The 23,967-nt window shown below is 45.0% G+C and overlaps 1 protein-coding gene and 1 pseudogene across 1 annotated transcript; one reads left to right on the top strand and one right to left on the bottom strand.

The window, feature by feature from the left end:
• Positions 1 to 5,193: 5,193 nt before the first annotated feature.
• LOC120676833 (mitogen-activated protein kinase 10) lies at positions 5,194 to 11,589 on the top strand. The gene is made up of 10 exons (XM_039958163.1): positions 5,194 to 5,593; positions 6,763 to 7,171; positions 8,102 to 8,229; positions 8,343 to 8,402; positions 8,615 to 8,764; positions 8,867 to 9,022; positions 9,197 to 9,408; positions 9,533 to 9,631; positions 10,456 to 10,622; positions 10,699 to 11,589. The coding sequence occupies exons 1-10, from the start codon at positions 5,570 to 5,572 to the stop codon at positions 11,121 to 11,123; spliced, it is 1,830 nt and encodes a 609-aa protein (XP_039814097.1). The 5' UTR covers positions 5,194 to 5,569; the 3' UTR covers positions 11,124 to 11,589.
• A 530-nt stretch (positions 11,590 to 12,119) lies between these two features.
• Positions 12,120 to 13,729, bottom strand: LOC120676834 (annotated as a pseudogene).
• Positions 13,730 to 23,967: the final 10,238 nt, after the last annotated feature.

Here is a 23,967-nt window from a genome sequence, read left to right as displayed (position 1 = left end):
GATTTCAACTTTTAAGTGCAAAACGGAATAATAGGGGTTATTCAACTGTCAAATCGGATAAATGTAATATAATTTTATATTGTAAAAAATTAAAATTTAATTAGATCTAAAAATTAAGTCTACATTATTTAAATATAAATAAAAAAGTCTAAAACCATAATCATTTTTAAAATATAACCTATCTATTATTGCTATATTTAAAGTTTAATTATTTCAAAATAATAGATATAAATACGAGAACCAAATATTATAAAAATAAAAAAAATTGATATGAATAACTAAAAATATCATGTCAATAGATAGGTTACATTTTTAGAAAACTTTTGGTACCCCTTTCGTATTTATCTAAAATACATTATTTATGAATTTTTAGTTTAAATTTAAAATTGTTTAATTCTCACAAATGGAAGACCACCTTTGAAACCACCTAAGAGGCCAAGTTAATTTGATCGGCTTTAACTGTTGGATGATCTTTGTTATTCGATTTTGTAGCTAAAGTTTGAGAATCAGATTTTTGTAATAATTAAAAGGTGTAAACTAGATTTTTTCCTTTTCGCTGAGACGGTGACCTCCGAACGGAATTGTTGCGCTTATTAGAGGCTTCCTGCGAATTGGTAGTAGCGTTCAGTATTCACCAACGGTCGCATCAGTAGTATATTTTGCCGAACGAAGTCGAGCGGCGAGGTGTGTTCTGGAGCAAGTTATACCGGACAGCGACTGGGATCCCGACTGCACACCTGATGGGGCGAAGCAAGCTGGGACGGGACGAGAATGGGCCGGCATAAACAAACAGACATGGCTGCAGTTTGGTGGGTATTTTAACAGGTGGAGTGGACAGGCCTGCAGAAAAAAAATCTTCTCCTTGGGAGGAAAAGGCCGTCCGTTTTTTTTTAAAAAAAAAGGAAAGAAAGAAAAAAGACGTCCGGGAAGGGCTTCTAGAGCTGCAGTTTAGCAGTCCTGTCAGCGTACTCCTGCTGCTAATTGAGTGCAAGAGCACTTTTTGTGGCGCGAAAAGAGAAGAGTTTAGCAGTGACAGAGTTCTTGCTGGTCACAGCATGCAGCCCTGGTTGTTTTGGATGCCTACACCTGTTGGTGGGTGCCAGGTGCTTTTCCGTGTTTGTTCGAGACTCACCAGTCACACTGCTCGCTAGCTAGCATACGCGTGCGATTTCTTGTTTCTTTCTTCCAAGTTCACCCAAGGCCACCTGTCGATTTAACCAGCTACTGTAATGTGAGATGATTTCCTTTTCTAACCCGGACTACATTTTCTTTTGACAATCTTGAGCCTAGTCATGCGAAGCGGATATATTAAACATCACGAAACCGAGGTAGCATTTTGTTTTTTGCACACAAATGGAGGCTCTGCTTAATAAATCCAAAGAAATTGAATCCAAGTACAGGCATAACTAAGGTCTCGCTTGTAAGGATGGGCGTGGTGCGGTTCGATCCATTGGATCATCGAACCGATCCATGAAAATAATCCAAGCGGGCCCCTAATGTAGTCGACAGGTTCGATCCACACCAGAGGCCGCAACGCCTAGCATGAGCTCCAGAAGCGCGATACGAGCAGCGAGGCCTGTCGTATACTCCTGTCAACAGCTGGATTCAATATTTCTTTATTTATAGCGCCTAAGTGTAATTGCTATTATTTTTCATTTTCTAGTGTAGTTAAGCACTCAAGCTAATGCACAGGTGCCCACGTGCAGGGGTGTCCCTCCGCATGGTAGCTGAGGATCGACCCACACAATCCAATGGAGAACCCGGGTCACAGCAAAAGAATATAATGGATCGCCCGGTGCTCCATGATACGCCGTTTGGATCGACGGGTCGAGTATGGTTCGCTCCACGGAGCAACCATCCCCATCTTTACTCGTTTGGAGCTTGATCCAAACAGGTGGAATATGGACTAAGATTTAGTTCAACAGTATGCGCATTGCCAAACTACCCCTTACTATGCGCATGTAGGCACAACAACAGTATTATGCAAGGGTAAAAATTACAATTCTATATTTCTATATATGTCCAACCTAAAATTTAGTTATCTAATATTAGTTACTTAAAATTCACTCCGGACTAAAGTTTAGTCCTGGATGATCCAAATAGGTGTTAGCTCAAGTTATCTAACCATGTGTTTCGCGTGTGTCCATTAATTGCTAACAATAATGTTAACGCAATGCTCAGAGTCGTGGCGCGAGTGTCATTTCTTGCAAGATGTCAGCAGGCCAAGAGCTGGAGCCTTGAGGACGCGGCTTATTACTTTTTAATTAGTTGAAATTTCAATTCCACCACTACTAGCTTAATGCTCACCACCTAATGCACCACCCATGCCCAAAAGCCAGCCAGTGCGCCGTAACCTATACTATGCATGTTGGGAAGAAACAAAAAAAAAAACACATGCAGGTGTCATGGGCTAACGCAATTGGAGACGCCGCTTTAATGAAAGCTATTCGCCGGTGTGCGGGTTGATCAGATACGCAACCATGCATGAATCACAAAACCAAAAAAAAAGACAGGCGGCTAATTTTTTGAAAAAAAAGCTGGGATACAAAAAGGTCCAGAATTTCGTGGAAACTAGGGAGTCCTACTATGAAGGAAGAAAGAAAGAGGCCGTGCTGCTAAAGCGCTGCTTTTCCCCTTGCTACAGTTGGGTCAAGGCGAAAAGGGCGAATCGGCGGCGAGCTTGGATTCCGGCGGCGATTCCGCCGGTTCCCTTCCTCTCCGGCGGCCGGGCCGGCGCCGGAGAGGAGGGTGAATCGACGAATCGGCGGCCGGATGTACATAGGCTAGGTTTCTTTAGATCTAGGCTTAGGTTTGGCTCGCGGTCGTGCTCGGCGGCGAAGCCTCTGCTTCCGGGAGTGGATGCCGCGTTAGGGATCCCTCGCCGGCGAATAAGGAGACCTTCTCCACTGTGTCAGAGGGTCGGTGTTGGAGCGGCCGTCCAGGTTTGGGTGGTGGCGACGACGACCTACCTGCTCTGCTTGCTGCTCCTCTGCCTTGTTCTCCTGGGCTCCAGCGTCGTGTTTGCTGGGATCTGTGGAGCTCTGGCTGAGAAGATTTTGATGCCTCGGGTTTTCCCCGGTGCTGCTGCGGGCTTCGGCGTTGACGATGGTGGCTTCGGTGTCAATGTCGGTGGCTCTAGAGTCAGCGGCGGCGGAGGACCTGGAAGGTTCGTCTCTTTTGCTCCTCTTTGCGGAAGGGGGGCCAAATATGGCATTCCTGTTGGGGGATCTCTTGGCGGTGTAGCTAGGTTTTGCCGGGGGGGGGGGGGGGGGGGGGGGTTGAGGACATCGACTCCGGTCGTCGGCGGCGGCCGGTCGTGGTCTTTTTCCTTCTACGGCTGATGTTCCTTCCGCTTCATGTCGCCGTCGGTAGGGCGGAGTGGATTTTGGTCCTCCGGGTCGACCCAGGTAACCTCGGGTTCTTTGGTTCGATCTAGGAGGGGGGTTTGGCGTTCTGTGTCTTCTTCTTTGGTTGTGTTGCTCGTCGTGGCTTCGCCGGTGTTGGGGAGATACGCTGGGCTTCTCGGTTGGTGGATGGCGGCGGGTTTGGGGGCGATTCGAAGGTGCCGACGGCTGTGTTCTTTCATCGAGGATCTACTGCAGCTCTCCAAGGTTGGGTGTCCGCTCTTCGAATTGCAAAGTTGGTAGAAGGCGTGTTGAAGCTTAGGTGCCTCTCTCTGCGTTCGGCGGAGCTCCAGGGGCGACAAATCCAGAGGAAGAAGAGAAATAGTAGTGGTAGGGACCTGGTTGTAATTCCTTGTTCCTCTAGGGTTTTTTCTGTAAGAAAGGTTTGTACTGTGACGCTGGTTTCAATATAAGCGGCAGGCCTTTCTCGCAAAAAAAAAGGAAGAAAGAAAGAAGCAGAGGAGGGTTTTAAAAAGCTCTCGAATTTGGATTTCGCAACGGTAAGGAAGGGGGAAGGGGCGTGGCAGGCACCGGACGGGACAAAGCGGCCGCCGGAGCCGACCCGGACCCGGGCAGCCGCGCCGACCCCATGGCGCGCGGCGAGGCTTCTCTTTTTTAACCCGTGCTGCCACCGCTCGTCGAGGAAGCCACACGGGACCAGTCAGTCAGAGGTGTCGGCATCCTCCTGACGGCGCAACGGGCAAAAACAGCAACAACCCGCGTTCAAGGGCACGCACGGATATATAGCTGGATCATGAGGATCGTGCCGGCTTTATCCGATCCGGATAAGCAAGCATTCATACGGTACGGACACTGATGATCCTGTAGGACAGGAGTAATTTTTTTTTGAAAAGATACATGAGTAAATTTCAAACAGAGGCGGGCCTTGCACATGAGCTCTCGAATGGATTCAACTTCTCGTGCACAACCATAAAATGCTCTACGCGCTACACATCACTATGTTTGGCTTATCAGCCAATCAACAAGTAATATTTTTTCTTACACTAAATTAGTATCAGCTACCAGCCATCAACTAGCCAGCAGTAATATTTTTTCATAACAAATCAATACCAAACCACACCAAATCGTTGCTGGAGTGTTTTTTTGCAGATACAGGAGAAGAAAGACATCATTAAAACTGCAGAGCAGCAGACAGATTCGGATTCAGGCTGATCATCATCATTAATGACCGCTGGGAAAAAAAGATTGACCTGCCTGAAATAGGCGGATAAGATAAAGCGCACATTTCCCCGCCATTACTGGCCGCCCACCAATCACCTCGTTTAGTTAAAAAAAATTTTAACCCAAAAATTTTCGCCTCCCCTTTTAACACATGTACGAAGCACTAAATATAATTAAATAATAAAACTAATTACACAGTTTGGATGTACACGAAGAGACGAATCTTTTGAGCCTAATTAGTGCTTGATTAGCCATAAGTGCTACAGTAACCCCACATGTGCTGCCTCAAAAGATTCATCTCGCGGTTTTCAAGTGAGTTCTAAAATTAGTTTTTTAATTAGTGTTCGAAAAACCCTCCCGACCTCTGGTAAAATATTAACTGACACCCGTTCGGGAACTAAACGCCCAGAGCCAGGCGCGCGCGGGGAAGGGAACGGCCGCCAGGCGATGCGGATCGGACGGCGGCCAACCCCCGCGACCCAACGCACCCCCGCGACCCGCGACGGGCGGCCAACCGGGCGGGGGCAAGGGCAATCCCGTCCGAACCGAACCCACCCCCTCCCCCTAGATTCATGGCAACAAAACGAGCCGGGAGAGCCCACCACCCGTCCTCCCTCTCTCCCTCTCTCCCCCCCTTCTCTCTCATTCCCCCTCCCCGGAGCGCTCGCGCGGACCCACGAGGAGGAGGAAGAGGAGAAGAGGGAGAGGGAGGGAGCCCTAGCCCTGCCCTGCGCGCCGGCGTCGCCAGGGTTAGGGTCTCCCCCGCGTTCCTTGCGCCACCCCTTCGCCGGCTCCCCGCTCTGGCCGATCCCGCCCGCCCGAGCGCCCAGCGGCGCGCGCGCCGACCCGGACTCCGCGGCGCGGCGCGGCGCCGGCCAATGCCGCGTGCCTGACCCTCTGTTTGGGGATTCCTTCCGTTCGGAGCTGGCGGCCCGGCACCGCCTGTCACAGGAGCTTTGCGGCGAGATCCGGCGGCCGGCGAGATGCAGCACGATCAGCGGAAGAAGGTGGGTCCCGGATCGAGAGATCCCGCTCCGTTCCCAGCGTTTCGCAGCTGAGTAACGCGCCGCGGTTGAGCTGGTTCACTCGGGGATTCAGCTGCCTGCTTTCGGTCTCCGTCCGCCGAAAATTCGTCATTTTTTCCCTTTCTGTTTGGTCCAGGATTTTGTTGTTTCTCAGGGTCTGATATTTTTCTAAAAGATTTGAAGACAATTAGCGCTGTTCTCCCTCATTCCGGTGCCGTGCCAACTCGAAAGTTAGAATTACCGTTGCCGCTTATTCTCCAGAAAGGTCAATTTTTTGGCATGGTTCTGTTGACCGCTAGCCGTGCTACCGATATTTTCACTCCTGCGTACTCCTACTACGAATGTTTCACATGATTATGTGAGCCTGTTTGCTTCTAGACACGGTTGCCTCTCTGTTCGCTGGGCTGGAGCTGGTGGCTGGTGCTAGAGGGGTGTGAGAGAAAAATATTATTGGCTGGCTGGTAGCTGGAGGCTGGTGCTAGAGCGGTGTGAGAGGAAATCACTATTGGCTGGAGGCTGGTGGAGCTGCCGAACAGAGCGGGAATGTGTTTTCTGCATCCGCGCGACCGCACCTCATTGAGTTCTGAAATCTTTTGTCCGTTTTGGGAAAATGAGGTGAAATTTTGTGCATTCTTGCTGCAACAACTCGTAATTCACATGCAAAAGTTGACTGCATTCTTTGGCATCGAGACGCAAGCCCCCACCACCTCTGTCGGTGGGCAAAGCTATTACTTTTTTCTTGTGGGGTTTGCCCCGATCTGTGCACTAACATTTGACTTTACAAGATTCGCGTGCGAGGATTTCAGTTTTTGTCAACGAGTGCTTAAAGATCTTGCTTGTAAAGGCAGTCCTGGTATGCAGAACAGTTGATTTTTTTTTTCTTCCGTTCGGTGATGCTAGTTCTAGCTTCCTAATGATTGCTCCTCTGGATTTCGGCAATTAAAAGCATCTGGATAACTGGCAATGATTTCTACAAACAACCAATTGTGTAACTCCCAGTTTTCGGGCTAAGCCGCATTTGTGGTTTGGCATTGAATATTTGCATATGATTAGGGAGCTGATGGTCCATTGATCATTAAATCATCTTTGCTGTGGGGAGCTAAAAATGGTTGATTGTACATACTTCAGTAATTCAATTTTGAACTTTGCAGAGTTCTGCGGAGGCTGAATTTTTCACCGAGTATGGGGACGCGAGTCGATACAAGATTCAGGAAGTCATTGGTAAGGGAAGCTACGGGGTAGTATGCTCTGCAATAGATGTGCACACAGGAGAGAAAGTAGCGATCAAGAAGATACATGACATCTTTGAGCACATATCCGATGCTGCTCGGATTCTTCGCGAGATCAAGCTTCTGAGACTCCTAAGACATCCGGACATTGTTGAGATCAAACATATTATGTTGCCTCCATCAAGAAGGGACTTCAAAGATATTTATGTTGTTTTCGAACTTATGGAGTCTGATCTTCACCAAGTTATCAAGGCTAATGATGACTTGACAAAGGAACATTATCAGTTCTTCCTCTACCAATTGCTCCGTGCTCTGAAATACATTCACACAGGTAGGGAGATTGTTGTACTCAGATCTACATTAATTTGTGTGCTTTGCAGCAAAATAGCATTGAGTTATTCCCTTTTATTAGATATTTTTGCTTAATGTTGTTCCAGTTATGGTTGTGTAAACTGTATTAGACAGTTGATAGTTCAATTATCCAGTCATCTCGCACATAATATTTTACTTTACAGGGCAACTAATAGTTTTAGTTTATAGCTAAAAACTTGCTTTCAAATAGTGCTATGCTTGACTCAACTAGCTTGCGACTTCATATGCACCCTTAACTATTCAAATTATACTTATTCTTTTATCAACTTTTCATGTGTTGGTAGGAACAAGAAGTCAGGTTTACTAAAAAATATAAATATTTTATTCCTTCATTATTTTTATATATTTTTGTTGAATAATTAGGATTTTGGAACCTCACTGGCTAACAATGTTATGAGGATCTTATCTTCATAATGTAGTTTAGTAGGGAAAGTTTTCTATAGTCAGTAACTGAATGAAATGCTTAGGAACAAATTGTAGCATTATCAACTAATGTCACGTGGATCGCTATTGCCATCCTTTCTGGTTCTGTCTTATTAAATCTATAGTAGGCTAGAGATACTTTAGATTCCATAGAAAATTAGAAATCCATTTTAGGTTCTAGATGCTACATCTATTGGGGTATTCATAGGCACAATTTTTTCCTTTAAATATGGATATGAATAATAGTTATAAAAATGGGTTGATATGGCGCTCTGTGGTTCCTTATCTCATCTTCAATATAGATATCAGATTTTCTAATTGTTTTACATACCGGCTCATTGAAGGTATTCCATTGTGCTGTAAGCATCTCAAGAATACAGGTTATCCTGAAAGGAACCGGTAATCTGGGCAGATGCTACTTTTTCTGCCAACAGTCTTTGCTGATAGTATGCCAATGTTGCTGCAGCTAATGTTTATCATCGGGACTTGAAGCCAAAGAATATATTAGCAAATTCTAACTGCAAACTGAAAATTTGTGATTTTGGACTAGCACGAGTTGCATTTAATGATACCCCAACAACGATCTTCTGGACGGTATGTCCTTCTGAATATTTTTCCTCTCTCAGATTTGATTATCTTTTTGTTTCTGTGTACTGAATGGATCTGGAGCTGGTCCCAATGATGCTTCTCTGTTCATTTGCCTGCAGGATTATGTTGCAACGAGATGGTACAGAGCTCCGGAGCTCTGTGGATCCTTCTACTCAAAGGTAATCTTTGTGGTACATGGCAATGTTGAATTTTGATTGTAAATTAAGCTGAAATAAATAAAGGCCAATTTTGATTATGGTTCATTGACTTAATGAGAATAGCTTCCATACAGATTGTGATAACACAGTAATTGATCTATGCATTGAGATGTACATAATCATTTTTTTTCCAATACTGTTGATTTGATTCAAACAAGTTATTCACATTGCAGTATACGACAGCCATTGATGTTTGGAGCATTGGTTGCATCTTTGCTGAGGTGTTAACAGGAAAGCCTTTGTTTCCTGGTAAAAATGTTGTCCACCAGTTAGATCTTATGACTGATCTTCTAGGCACGCCATCAATGGATACAATTTCTCGGGTATGGCGCATATTAAATTAGCGAGCCTTATGTAGCTTCTCTCTTTAGCATCATTAAAAGGCATTGGTCTGACATAACATAACTAGCTTCTTTTATTTCTAGGTCCGGAATGAGAAAGCAAGGAGGTATCTAAGCAGCATGAGAAAGAAAGATCCAATCCCATTCTCGCAGAAGTTTCCCAATGCAGATCCTTTAGCATTGGATCTTTTACAAAGGCTTTTAGCATTTGATCCAAAAGACCGTCCAACTGCAGAACAGGTAATTTTGTTGTTCTAGATGTACAGTTCTCGTCATTCTCTCTTCACCACTAAGTCCGTTGTCTCTTCACCTTCTTGTGCATCAACTGTTACTTTTTCCCATAAAAAAGAAAAAAGAACTTACCATCTTTGGGATCTGATACTAGATTTCTTTGGAATTATGACCTTTTTACAGGCACTGGCTCATCCATACTTTAAAGGGCTAGCCAAGGTTGAGCGAGAACCATCCTGTCAACCAATCACAAAGATGGAGTTTGAGTTTGAGCGTAGAAGAGTGACAAAAGAAGACATAAGGGAGCTGATATTCCGTGAGATATTGGAATATCACCCACAATTGCTCAAAGACTACATCAACGGCACAGAGAGGACAACCTTTCTGTATCCGAGGTTGTACCACTTGTACAGTTGAACATTTACATGGTGCTTTTGCATTCATGTATTTTTGTACTGACTATCAATTCCGACCACAGTACCACCTGTGTAACTTATTCATCTGTCCATGTTTATGCAGTGCTGTCGACCAATTTAGGAAGCAATTTGCTCATCTTGAAGAAAATAGCGGAAGTGGCCTCGTGATTCCAATGGAAAGAAAACATACTTCTCTTCCTAGGTAACCTTTGAATTTTATAGTCTGTACTCTTTATTGTATTACTTGCATATTTACATGGAACTAGTGGAAAATGAGAAAACACTTTGAACACTCATGATGCGATCATTTGGGTGCTCCATTTTGGGCTATACTAATGGTGAAATGATTGTTTTTGGAATTTTATATAAAGAACGCACAATGAAACACCTACATGTGCTGATCTGCCGCACCCTGAGGTACCTAATGACAATGTTGTTTTGATATAGCATTGGCAGCAAAAGTGAACCAGTCACTATTGACATGAAACCAGAACACATTGGGTTCAGTTACTGAAGTTAGAATGACAAAATGGATATGGTTATTGCTATGCTGTGGTACTAAATGAGTAATGTTGAGCACAGTCCTGAGTAACAACTAGATCGAGTTGTCGAACAGCCGATTTCTCCAAACTCAAGGCGAATTAACTAATGTTAATACTGATAGTCAGTTTCAATTTTGTATGCAGCCTAGTTTGAAATGTCAGTAATCAAGACAAAACTACCAATCGACAACTGACCTTGGAACTTTATGTACTGTCAGCAGAATGGTAGCAAAATGGTGTACAGTGCTATGATTCTTGTACTGAAGTTGGGGTTGACTAGTGTGCATTGAGAATAACCATGCGTGAATTCGCATTCATAGTTCTTTTCTTCTTGCCTTCCCGGTTCGCTTTCTTATTTTTCTTTTTTGAATGATTCATCATTTTATTTTGCTTTCTTATTTTTCTTTTTTTTTGAATGGTTCACCCTTTTTTGTTCACTTTCTTATTTTTCTCTTTTGAGTGGTTCACCGCTTTTCTTTTACAGGTCTACTATTGTTCACTCTGCTCCAATTCCCGTCAAGGAACAACCTCGTATCGGCCCATCTAGGGAAAAACATTCATCTGATGAGTCTTACAAAAATCCTCGGGAGACAGAAAAATATTCCGGCAATGTTCCTAGAGCCTCACAGGCTCCACAAAGAGTGCCAACAGGTAACTTTTTGTTAATGTGTCGTAAGGACAGTTGTCTGGTATCGGTCTGACCTTGTAATGCCCTTTATGTTTGTAGCGAGACCAGGAAGGGTTGTTGGTCCAGTAATGCCTTACGAGAATGGTAACACCAAGGATCCATATGACGCACGAAGGTTGGCAATGAACTCAGGATACCCTCCGCAACAACATATCCCACAAACATACGGTTATTATCAGGCACCTGGCAAGCCAGCTTGCTCTGAGCCGTCGCAGGCTGAAAGGTACACGCTGCATCAGCAGGCCTACAGCACAACTGTGTCTGATGTTGCTCTGGACATGAGAGCACCCCCTTTTCACCATCTATCGGCAGGGCCGAAAAGTGACTCTTCTGATAGGCTAACAGCAGAAACGAACTTGTACTCGAGATCGGTCAATGGGATCGCTGCTACTGCTGCTGGAGTGGCAGCAAGTGCTCACAGAAAGGTTGGCGTTGTTCCTTTCGGCATGTCAAGGATGTATTAGTGGCTGAATCATCGCGAATCCTGCATGCCTTGATGGAACTCTGCTGGCCTATGGTGGCACGACACTGAGAATGAAGTGGCAAGCAAACCTTGGCTGGGTGCCATGAGGTTTAGAGTGCAGAGCGATCCAAGGTTGACTGATCTGTAAGGTCAGGAAACACCATCGGCGGCATCGAAGCATATCAAAATTTCTGTTTAGGCCATCAACTTGTACCTGCCTGGCTTGAGTAGTGTACCCTTTGGTTGCACACAGAAGAAGTAAAGAAGCGGGGTAGTCCAACGGCTTGTAATCTGGGCAATTAGGCGCCAATTTGTTTTCTAGAGCGAGGAGAAAGAAGGGAAAGGAAGGAACGCTAACGTTTTTATATGTTGTATAGAGATGTTTCTCATATATCAATGTGCTACATCAGAATGACTTCAGAAAGATACACGAGATATAGCGAAAATTTGCTTGGTTTAGTAGCTAATTTGCTATTCATCACCAGGTTGCCTTAACCGTCAAGGTCTGCAGGTAGATCTGGAACCAACTGCAAGAATATCAACAACTATATTAGGTATATTGCCCTAACTATCGGTAGTTAAAAGTAGAGCATTCGTTTGTTTCAGTTGAGCTGTCCATGAAAGCTAAGGTCATCTGCAAAGCCCAGTTCAGTCTCGGTATTGCTTTCAAGCAACATAGGTAATGGACTTTTACAACGGTTGCTTCAGCTGCTGCAGATTTTGTTTCCCTCCTATTTCGAAGAATTGACGTGTACTCTGCATTCATTTCTTAAGGGTTCAAAACCCATCATGGGTTTTGTTGCATTGTCCGAGGTTCAAGTTTGACTGTCATTTCTTTCCCACGTATGTTGATAGTTATAGTGAAAAAAAGCTATGATAGATACTAGTGCATCTTTTCGTGGCCAATCTACATGCTTTGACTTTGTTATTTTGAAGTCAAATTTTGAAACAGGGGAGGAAATTTCGTTTCCTCTGGTCAAGATTAGCACAATAGGCGGACAAAAAGTTAGCAACTTAGACAAGTACTACCAGTACAGCAACAGAATACATACGCTATTATTTTTATAAGTATGTGCGGTATTATTGGCGACACGTTAGCAGAACCCAACAAAATGAAGCTGCATCACAAGCTGACAAAGATGTAACAGTAACAGTAACAGTAACAGTAGCATAGCACCAACCACCATTCAACTACCGAGCCCGAGCCGGACTGGCTCTACGGCAAATTGTTCAGGACGTTGACGACCGCGCGCCAGCTCCGGCGAACGGCCCCGTCTGCAGCACCCAGCCCTCGATCATCGCCTGCGCGGCCGGCCGGTTGTCGCCGGCCGCCATGTGCCCTGCCCCGACGATGACCACGTTCGCGAGGGCGCCCGACCTCTGCACGTACCCGGCGAGCCGGCGCTCCCGAGCCGCCACACGGCGCGGTCCGCGTCCAGGAACGCGGGCAGCCCCGGCCCACGCCAGCTCCCGCACCCACGCCTCCACGGACGCCGGCCGGCGCGCTGTGCAGGTCGAACACGCCCTGGAACAGCAGCACCCGCGCCGTGCCGTTCCGCGCCAGGACGGCCTCGACGTCGCGCTTCGCGCTCCTCATGATGTCCTCGGCTCCTCGCCCAGCGCCTGGGACACGGCCTTGCTGCACCGCACCCACGCCACGTCGCGCCGGGCGCCGAGCGCCGCCTTGGCCTCGTCGGAGTTGAGGAAGTCGAGGAGCGGGCGCGTCGGGTACGGCCGCTCGCGCGAGTAGTTGAAGGACGTCGCGACGCCGGTGACCCTCGGGAGGAAGCTTATGATCCCGTTCCTCTCCTTCCTGGCGCCGGTCCAATTGCCGGCCCTCACTAGGCTCACCGTCCGGTTCTGCATCGCCTCGACGGTGGCCTTCTGCTTGGCGTTAATCAGCCCGGCGAAGTAGGCCTGGTCGGCGTGCACGGTCACCTGCGCGATGGGGTGGGTCATTCCGTTGCCGATGCCGATGCCCTGCAGGTTCACCCGCTGGTCCACGGGGAGCCTGTCGTTCGCGTCGAGGATGTGCTTGGTGGCCGCGGGTATGTACTTGCCGGCGTAGCTCTCGCCGGTGAGGAACAGCGGGCGCGCGCGGAACCTCCCGTCGAGCGCCATGAACGACTGGAGAGCGGCGAGGAGGTGCGCCGCGATGGTGGGCTCGTCCCTGGGGATGTCTGCCTCGGACGCGGGCGCGCTGAAGCCAGAGCCGAGCGGGTTGTCGATGAAGATGACGCCGAAGCGGCGGTTCCAGCGTTTCCGGTTGCGCGAGAGCGCCGTGGAGTTGAGGAGGTAGGGGCCGAGCTCGGCGAAGTTGCCGATGAAGGGAGGAGCACCCGGGCCCGCCCTGCAGCCATACGAGCAGCGGCGCGGCGGTCGGTGGTGTGGTGACCGGGTCGGTGGCCTCGTAGAAGGCGAAGTAGAGGGAGTTGGTGGAGGTGACGTTGAGGTAGCCCGACCTCGTTGGGCGCGCCCTCGCCGGGAACCTCTGAGCCGCCGCCGGGCTAGTGCTCGTGGTCACCGTCAGGACGAGGACGAGGTAGAGGGCGGCGGCGGCGACGCGAGAAAGGAGCCACGCCATGTTTGTGGCTATGGCTGTGCGACAACGTGGTGACCGGTGACCGTTGACTGGAACTTGGGCTGCAGTATTTATGGCTAAATTTGTTATGAATCGCTATCAATTAAGAGTATAGACTGCTGACCTAGTAACAATTTGCATTTTGTTTGTTGTTGTGACATCTTGGATGATGTACGCACGTGAGATTAAAATATCAAATCCGGAAACCGCTTGACTAAAGGCTGGTGCTAGGTGTAAAAAGTAGACTAGATTGCAAGTAGACAAATGAATGAACAAGCAACCAGGAAGTTTTCATTGATCCTGAGTTCCGTTTATATACATGATGTACAGACGCTATGAATCGGCGCTACCCACGCACACACGCGCGGTAACCGTCCCTCTGGGGGAGGGGCGCAAGTCAACCGCCTGTTGGACGACGTGGGATGAGGGCACAAACGAATATTGGCCATCAATAAACTCATATTATTCCTTAAAAGTCCTGTGGGAAAAAATAGGAATGCATCCATCTGATGATTACCCTATTACCCAACGAGTTCAATAAAGCTATCCATGTCCCTTTGTATTTTCATAAAAAACCCAGTGGGGAAAACTAGAAATATTGATATATACTTGTGTTAACATTGTCTCATTAAAAATCTTTACTAAAAAAACCCCATGGGAAAAACTCATAAAGAAAAAGAGTACAATGTGATGCAGTTAATAAGGCATACCACTTTGGGTATCTCCTCCTGAATCTTGCAAATCCCGAAGTCTCCTCGTACCAATACCTTGAACACATTTCTCAAATGTTGAAGAGGGTAAGGACTTTGTGAACAAATCAGCAAGATTATCACAAGACTTCATTTGCAAGATGTTTATCTCACCACTCTGTTGGAGTTTGTGAGGATAAAATAACTTAGGAGCAATATGTTTCGTGATGTTGCTCTTTATGTAGCCTGTTTGCATCTGAGTAACGCAAGCAGCATTATCCTCATAGATAATGGTAGGTGATTTCAAAGAACCAATACCACACGACTGTTGTATGTGGTTAATCATTCTGCGAAGCCATACACACTCCCATGATGCTTTATAAAGTGCAATTATCTCAGAATGATTTGTGGAAGTTGCCACCAATGTCTGTTTAGACGTTTTCCAAAAAATGATAGTTCCACCATGTAAGAAAATGAATCCTGTCTGCGATCTGGCATTATGGGGATCAGACAAATAGCCAACATTAGTGTATCCAACCAACGTATGATTTTGGTTTTTCTAATAGAACAAACCCAAGTCCTTTGTGCCATTCAGGTACCTGAAAATCTGTTTCCCTCCTATCCAATGATGTTTCATCGGAGCAGCACTATGTCTTACAAGTAAATTCACCACGAAAGCAATATCAAGCCAGGTGCTATTCGCGAGATACATAAATGCTCCAATTAGGCTAATATAAGGGAATTCCGACCCCAATATCTCTTCTCTCTCATCCCGTGGTCAAAAAACATCTTTTTCGAGATCAATATATCTTACAACCATGGGAGCTTTTGCTGGATATGACTTATCCATATTGAATTTCTCCAATATTTTCTGGATATAGGCAGACTGGTGCACTAGGATTCTAGAATGAAGGTTCTCAATTTGCAATCCAATGCAAAATTTGGTTTTACCCAAATCCTTCATCTCAAACTCGTCTTAAGATGATTGCGAGCTTCATCAATATTCTGTGAATTACCAATAATGTTGATATTATCAACATACACAGATATGATACAAAATTTTGATGAGGATCTTTTGATGAAGACACACGGGCAATCATCACTATTGGAGTAACCCTTCTGCATAAGGTACTCACTCAATCGGTTGTACCACATTCGTCCCGACTGCTTAAGGCCATACAAAGACCTTTTCAGTTTTACACAATACATGTTGCGATTCGCGCCCTGATTCGGTATAGAAATCCCATCGGGAACTTTCATATAAATATTCGAACCAAGTGACCCATAGAGATATGCGGTCACTACGTCCATCAACTGCATAGATAGACGCTTTTGTACTGCCAATGATATAAGATATCGGAACGTAATTCCACTCATAACTGGAGAATATGTTTCATTAAAATCAACTTCGGGTCTCTGCGTGAACCCTTGTGCTACTTGCCTTGCTTTGTATCTCACCACCTCATTGTTTTCATTCCGTTTTCAAACGAAAACCCATTTAAAATCCACAGGAATGGTTTTAGAAGGTGTAGGTATTACTGATGAGAATACCCCTCTTTTAGCAAGTGAGGCTAACTCCGCATCAATTGCCTCCTTCCATTTATCCTAATCTGAGCGCTTCTTGCACTCTGCCATGGACTTAGATTCTGGATCTTTATGGAGATTCTCAGCAATTGATTCAAAGAAGTATACGTCGATAACTGTAGCCTTACGATCATTTGTCTCTCTAGTATCAAGATATTTTATGAAAATTTCTTGTACTCCTCTTGACGGTTCGTTATTTCCCAAAACGACCCCGTCAAGGCGTTCCGAAGTCCCAGCATCAGAAAAGGTGTGCACTGTTGATGTGGGATGTGGAATTTCTCTATCCACTTCACTTCTCTCAACTGACTGTTGAGTCACATTTGGTGGTCTAGAAGGGGTATCGTTCTCTTTCCTATTGCGCTTATGAGAAGCCGCACCTGCAGAAATTGTCGTACTTCTTCGACTCTTCCCAGAAGAAGGAAGCTGAATAGTTTTTTTGGTACCTCTATTCTTTCTGGCACTTCCCTTGCAGGTATATAGGACTTTGTGACGTCTTTACCAGCAGTAAATGCGTCTGGCAGATTATTTGCAATATTTTGCAAATTTAGAATCCTTAGAACTTGTGGTTCTGATTCCTGAGTACGAGGATCCTCATTGGCGATGCCCCTTGCATCCCAGTTTATTTCCTGACTTTCAGCGTGGTACTTAAATTCTCCCCCTATAGCCGAGAAATGATCTTCATTGAAGATACTATCACCGAACCGGGTCGTGAGAAAATCTCCAGTTAGGGGTTCCAGGTATTTTATGACTGACGAAGATATAAATCCCACATAGATCCCCAATTTCTTGTGAGGCCCCATCGATGTTTGCTTTGGTGGTGAGATCGGTACGTACACAGCGCAACCCAATTTCCATAGATGAGAAATACTTGGAGGATCACCTCGCACCATTTACAGCGGGGAAGCTGTATGGTAAGCAGTTGGGCGTAGTTGTATCAAGTCTGCACCGTATAAAACTGCATGACCCCAATACATTGTTGGTATATTACAACCTTGCAATATGTTGGAAATATGCCCTAGAGACAATCATATTTTCTTGTATTCATGATTAATAAAGTGTTCTTTGAATATTCATAGACGACAACTTGTATTGATTAATGCTTATGTGACGTATTTGTGAAACTCTTTACTTGTATGAATATTCTAAAGTGTTCCTAGTCGGAGTTCATGTGAGGACACACATGAATATTAGACTAGCACATGTATTAGTTGATTGACTATGTTTAACAAGTCATGGACATGGGGATGTCAAACTAATAATGTGGGCTCATGTGAGACATGATACTGAACTGACCCAACACGAGATGATGACTTCTCATTACACAATATGTACGCTGTGTCCTAAGACCTGAGATCGTCGTATGTACTCAAGATGTGAACCGACTTACTTAGGAGCCATCAAACACTGCACCGTAACAGGGTAGTTATAAAGGTGGCTTTCGGGTCTGTCAAGAAGCATGCTGTGAGACATAGTCGGTCAAGATGGGATTTGCCCCTCTCTACAAGAGAGAGATATCTCTGGGCCCCATGAGTGATTCGGATCAAGAAATGCATGGCCATGCTAGGATTAAGAGTTAACTAAGGATTCCGAATCACAGGATCGAGAAAGAGTGGTCGTGTTCGAGCTAGACCAAATATTGTGAGGCAAAGGGAACAACATGTATAAGATTCTGATGGCTCGACAGATATGATTCGCGCGTGCTTACGAGTTGACACGTCTTGCTAGAGACCGCTATCAACTATTGACCAGTAGGAGTACTGGGCCATGTCTATTCATGCATGAGCCCATAGTGTCACACACTTAAGAGCCAGAAGCCTAATGAGGATGAGATCCAAATTAGACTGGGTTTTGATGCACTAATGGGCCTAGAGAGGCCCATGGGGTTGGACTTGCGGTGGGGGCTTAGAGCAGCCCACCTAAAGGGGTCGCCCAAGGTGGGGCCCACTAGGGCCCATCTAGGGGCACCCACCAGGGCTATAAAAGGAGGGGAGAGGGGGGGGCACCCCAATCTGATGCAGCCCTAGCCGCCCCTTTGTTGGCGCCCTCCTCCCTCTCTCTGTTGCTCCTCCTCCCGCGCATCAAGCCCTAGTTCGTTCTTGTGGATCTAGCAATCCGGAGAGCGAAGTTTCTTTCCGTATGTGTGGACTTCGTGGAGGTGCTGCGCTTGCTGCACAAGAACGAGCCGTTCGTGAGGAGGTTTACGCAACTGCACTGTAGGCTTCCATCTGCACTACATCGACGCGCTACAGAAGTTCCGCAACCGCGCGTCTAGTGGTAATCCCGTGATCTATAACTGCAGTAATCCTGGTTTATGCGGTAGAAAATTTTTGTTTTTGCTAACTCATATTCCTACAGTGGTATCAAGAGCCAGTGGTGTCTCGTTATAGATTTGGATTTGTGCATATGGAGATATGCGTAGTTTCAGATCGATCTATGACCTAGTTTCGTAAACTTGCTGCGAAGGTTGTGCAACGACATACCCCTACCGGTCGGTTTTCCGCCATCGGAGTTAAGTGATGCACATAAACCCTGTCGCTGCGGTTGGAGATCAACGTGATTGGTCGAATTGAAACTTAGGGCATAAGCTAGATGCATGAGATGCATAGGGCAGTAGATTGGATCTACTGCAAATTCCGATTTGTTGCAAAAGTGTGTTTTACAGTAAAACAGTCATAACTTTTGCATACGAACTCGGATTGAGGCGAATTTTATATCGATTTGTATCTAAAGAAAATGTTAGACTTGGTTCAGAACAGCCTTTCTATTTTTGTGAAATTTAGATTTGCGAAATTCAGCCCAGAAGATAGAGTTTTTGGCAATTTAATTTCGGACGTCGGAATCGCATAACTCTGTTTTGCAGGTTTTGTGATCGGTATGGCCCCTATGTGTATTTGATGCATGTGTGTAATTATTTCATGTCCTACATGTCGTGATTATGACAATTCGGCTGGAGCCATATGAATTGTTGCATTTGATGTAATGGCTTGCGTGCCAACCTGTGATGATTCAAGTTCTGAATATAATTTTATTTACTAGCTATTAGGTGAAATAGCAAGTTCTAGTTCTTGGAGTTTTCATTACATGAAGGATGGTGCACTTGTACATGGAGATGAAGATCAACATGGTGAACAAGTTCCATGAAGATGGAGATCTACATGGCGAACAAGTTATATGGAGATGGAGATCACCATGAGAACAAGGGCCATACTGATTCACAAATGTGTGCTTGCCGTTATTGATATTTTACTACTATGTGCATCATAGTAGAAGTAGAATGATCCCTCACAAATTTCCAGCTATCATGCCCTACCAACTAAACCTTGCACTGTCCCATGTCTTGTACGATTGGTGGTGGGTCTATGAAATTAGGGCGCCACTGGTTTTCCTTGACTAGACAGGCTGTATCGGATACATGCACGCATAAAGGGTTGGTGAGCTTGACAAGGTCATCTTAACGGTTAAGGACCTTGGGCATAAAAGTTGGGAGCGAGACATGGAGATGTCACCCAACAACAAGAGTCATATGAGTTATGATTAGCAAGAGTTGCTTACCGATCTACCTCGTCTTCTAGCGGTGATGCAAAAGCTCACTAGTGGACGTGTTAGTTGTGGGTCTTGAATCACTAAGAATCAATAGAGGGATATTGATTTTCGTGGGAGTAAATTCTATTAAATTGTTTAATGTCATTTACTCCATCATGAATACTTTTGTCTTAGTATTTTGCATTTATTTGTTGTAGATAAATGGCTCAAAACCAACCTTTTGCTTTACGTTCCGTACTTGAGAGCAACAAATTAAATGAGACAAACTACGCGGATTGGATCCGCAACCTAAGAATTGTTCTCAGGGCAGCTAACAAGAAAGATGTTCTAGATAACCCACTGCCAGAGGAGCCTGCTGCAGATGCCCCTGTTGCTGAGAGGAATGCTTACAAGAGAGCGGTTGATAAAGACCATGAAGTGAGCTGTCTCATGCTAGCTTGCATGAAACCTGAGCTACAGATGCAGTTTGAGAATAACCATGCTGCGCACGATATGATCGTGGTGCTACGGGACTTGTTCCAGACTCAGGCCAGGACTGAAAGGTTCAATGTGTCGAAGGCCTTTGCTGAAACTAAGCTAGCAGAAGGAGCACCAGTAGGGCCGCATGTAATCAAGATGGTTGGTTACACACAGAGGTTGGAGAAGCTGGGCTTCCCACTTGGCCAAGAGTTGGCTACTGACTTCATTCTTGCCTCTTTGCCTCCGAGCTATTGAAACTTCGTCTCGAACTACCACATGCACGGGGCTGAGAAGGGCTTGAATGAGCTGTGCGGCATGCTCAAAATGGTAGAGAGTGACATCAAGAAAAGCACAGGTGGCGGCCATGTGATGGCTGTCCAGAATAAGCCTACTTTCAAGAAGAAAGGTTCTTCTTGAAAGAAGAAGAAGGGCAAGGCTAAGGTTGTGAACCCCAAGCCAAACCCTACACCCAATGCTAAACCTGGACCAACTGCAGACAAGGAGTGCTTTCATTGTCACCAGCCAGGACACTGGAAGAGGAACTACAAGTTGTACCTAGCATCGTTGAAGAATCGTTCTTCCACTTCAGGTACGCTTGTTGTTCATATTACAGAAATATTTCTCGCTGACTCTTATGTTAATTCTTGGGTATTTGATACCGGATCGGTTGCTCATATATGCAATTCGATACAGGGAATGACAAAGAGTAGAAGCGTTGAAAGAGGAGAAGTTGACTTCCGCGTCGGCAATAATGCAATACTTGCTGCTTTGGCCCTCGGGACGATGCAACTACACCTACCATCAAAATTTATCTTGGAGCTTAATAATTGTTATTTTGTTCCTAGTTTGAGTCGAAACATTGTGTCTCCTTCATGTTTGATGGTTATTCTTTTGCGAGTGAAAACAATGATTGTGTGATCTCTAAGAATAATATGTTTGTGGCTTTGGCGTCCATTAAGAATGGACTATTTATTTTAAATCTTGATGATTCTCCTATCTGTAATATAAGTGCTAAAAGGCCTCGGCTAACTGATTTGAATCCTACCTACATGTGACATTGTCGTCTCTGTCATATAAGTGAGAAACGCATGAAAAAGCTCCATGAGGATGGACTTCTAAGTTCGTTTGATTTTGAATCATACGAGACATGCGAACCTTGTTTGCTGGGCAAGATGGCCAAGACACCGTTCACAGGTTTTCCAGAGAGAGCATCGGATTTGCTGGAACTCATACAAACGGATGTGTGTGGACCAATGAGCTCGACTGCTAGAGAAGGATTTCAATACTTCATTACTTTTACTGATGACTTAAGTAGATATGGCTATGTCTACTTGATGAGGCATAAGTCTGAAACCTTTGAAAAGTTCAAGAAATTTCAGAATGAAGTTGAAAATTAGTGTGGCAAGAAGATTAAAGCCTTACAATCTGATCATGGGGGCGAATATCTGAGTCACGAATTTAGCGATCATTTGAAGAGTTGCGGAATTGTTCCACAACTTACCCCGCCTGGAATACCTCAAAGGAATGGGGTCTCCGAGCGGCGTAATCGAACTCTGTTGGACATAGTTCGATCAATGATGAGCCAATCGGACTTACCATTGTTATTTTAGGGTTACGCTCTAGAAACAGCAGCTTTCACACTGAACAGGGTGCCATCAAAATTCATAGATAAGACACCATATGAGATATGGACTGTCAAGACTCCCAGTTTGACTTTTCTAAAAATTTGGGGTTGTGAAGCATTAGTCAAACGACTCCAGTCTGACAAGCTTGCACCCAAATCGGACAAGTGCATATTCGTGGGATACCCAAAGGAGACCTTAGGGTATTACTTCTACAATCGATCTGAGGGCAAAGTGTTTGTCGCTCGGAACGGAGTTTTCCTAGAGAAAGAGTTTCTCAAAGAGAGAAAAGTGGAAGAATGGTGCAACTCGAAGAAGTTCGAGATGAGCCAATAGGACAAAACTCTACAAGTGACGCTAACGTAGCTGAACAAGTTGAGATGCCTATGGCAACAGAATCACCTCCGCAACCACGAAGGTCAGCAAGGCTCCGCGCAGCGCGGGAATTATTATTGTTAGACAATGATGAGCCTGCAACATATGCAGAGGCGATGGCAGACCCTGACTCCGAGAGATGGCAAGATGCCATGAAATCCGAAATAGAATCCATGAAGGAAAATCAAGTTTGGAATTTGGTAGACCCGCCTGATGGTGTGAGAACCATAGAGTGCAAATAGATCTATAAGAAGAAAAAAGATATGGATGGAAATGTTCACATCTATAAAGCTCAACTTGTCGCAAAAGGTTTTCGACAAGTTCAAAGAGTTGACTACGATGAGACTTTCTCACTCGTAGCGATGCTTAAATCTGTTCAGATTATTCTAGCTATTGCTGCATATTTCGATTATGAAATATGACAGATGGATGTCAAAACAGCTTTTCTTAATGGAAACATGACCGAGGATGTGTATATGATGCAGCTCGAGGGTTTTATCGATCCGACCAATTCTAGAAAGATATGCAAGCTTCAAAAATCCATTTATGGATTAAAGCAAGCATCTCGAAATTGGAATATTCATTTTGATGAAGTAGTCAAAGGGTTTGGCTTCATTAAAAATGAAGAAGAAGCTTGTGTTTACAAGAAGGAAAGTGAGAGCTCTGTTGCATTTCTAATCCTGTATGTAGATGACATACTGCTGATTGGAAATAATATTCCTATGCTTGAGTCCGTAAAAACTTCACTGAAAAATAGTTTTTTGATGAAGGATTTAGGAGAAGCAGCATACATACTGGGCATCAAGATCTATAGAGATAGATCAAATAGGCTTATAGGATTAAGCCAAGACACTTACATTGACAAAGTGTTGAAGCGGTTCAACATGGAAGAGGCAAAGAAAGGGTTCTTGCCTATGTCACATGGCATAAATCTTAGCAAGACTCAGTGTCCTACGACGACTGATGAGCGAGAGAGCATGAGCAAAGTTCCATATGCCTCAGCAATTGGATCTATCATGTATGCAATGATAAGTACACGCCCAGATGTTTCTTATGCTCTGTGTTACAAGAAGGTACCAGTCAGATCTATGTGAGAGTAACTGGACAGCTGTGAAAACATCCTCAAGTACTTGAGAAGAACTAAGGATGTGTTTCTAGTCTATGGAGGTGAGGAGGAGCTCGTTGTAACTGGTTACACTGATGCTAGCTTCCAAACCGACAAAGACGATTCAAAGTCTTAGTCTGGTTTTGTGTTCAAAGTAAATGGTGGTGCGGTTAGCTGGAAGAGTTCCAAGCAGGAGACGGTGGCCGATTCTACAACAGAAGCCGAGTACATCGGTGTTTGGATAAGGAAGTTCCTTATTGAGCTTGTTGTGTTCCCTAATGCCTCTAGCCCGCTGGATCTCTACTGTGACAATAGTGGAGCTATTGCGCAAGCCAAGGAGCTAAGGAATCACCAGAAGAGCAAATACGTTATGCGGCGATTTCATCTCATTCGAGAGTTCATCGATCGTGGTGAGATCAAGATATGCAAAATACACACGACCTGAACATTTCAGATCCATTGACAAAACCCCTTCCACAGCCCAAGCATGAGAGGCACACAAGAGCAATGGGTATTAAATACATTCTAGATTGACTCTAGTGCAAGTGAGAGATTGTTGGAAATATGCCCTAGAGACAATCATATTTCCTTGTATTCATGATTAATAAACTGCTCCTTGAATATTCATAGATGACAACTTGTATTGATTAATACTTATGTGAAGTATTTGCGAAACTCTTTACTTGTATGAATATTCTAAAGTGTTCCTAGTTGGAGTTCATGTGAGGACACACATGAATATTAGACTAGCACATGTATTAGTTGATGGACTATGTTTCACAAGTCATGGACATAGAGATGTCAAACTAATAATTTGGGCTCATGTGAGACATGAGACTGAACTGACCCAACACGAGATGATAACTTCTCATTACACAATATGTACG

Source organism: Panicum virgatum, chromosome 5N (assembly GCF_016808335.1).
Source record: "Panicum virgatum strain AP13 chromosome 5N, P.virgatum_v5, whole genome shotgun sequence".
Classification (NCBI taxonomy): domain Eukaryota; kingdom Viridiplantae; phylum Streptophyta; class Magnoliopsida; order Poales; family Poaceae; genus Panicum; species Panicum virgatum.
This window is presented reverse-complemented; position numbering and strand designations above follow the sequence as displayed.

Coding starts and splice junctions, on each gene's coding strand:
- LOC120676833 (XM_039958163.1), top strand. CDS start 5,570: ATGCAGCACGATCAGCGGAAGAAG. Junction 5,594..6,762: donor AGCACGATCAGCGGAAGAAG/GTGGGTCCCGGA, acceptor TGAACTTTGCAG/AGTTCTGCGGAGGCTGAATT. Junction 7,172..8,101: donor TCTGAAATACATTCACACAG/GTAGGGAGATTG, acceptor ATGTTGCTGCAG/CTAATGTTTATCATCGGGAC.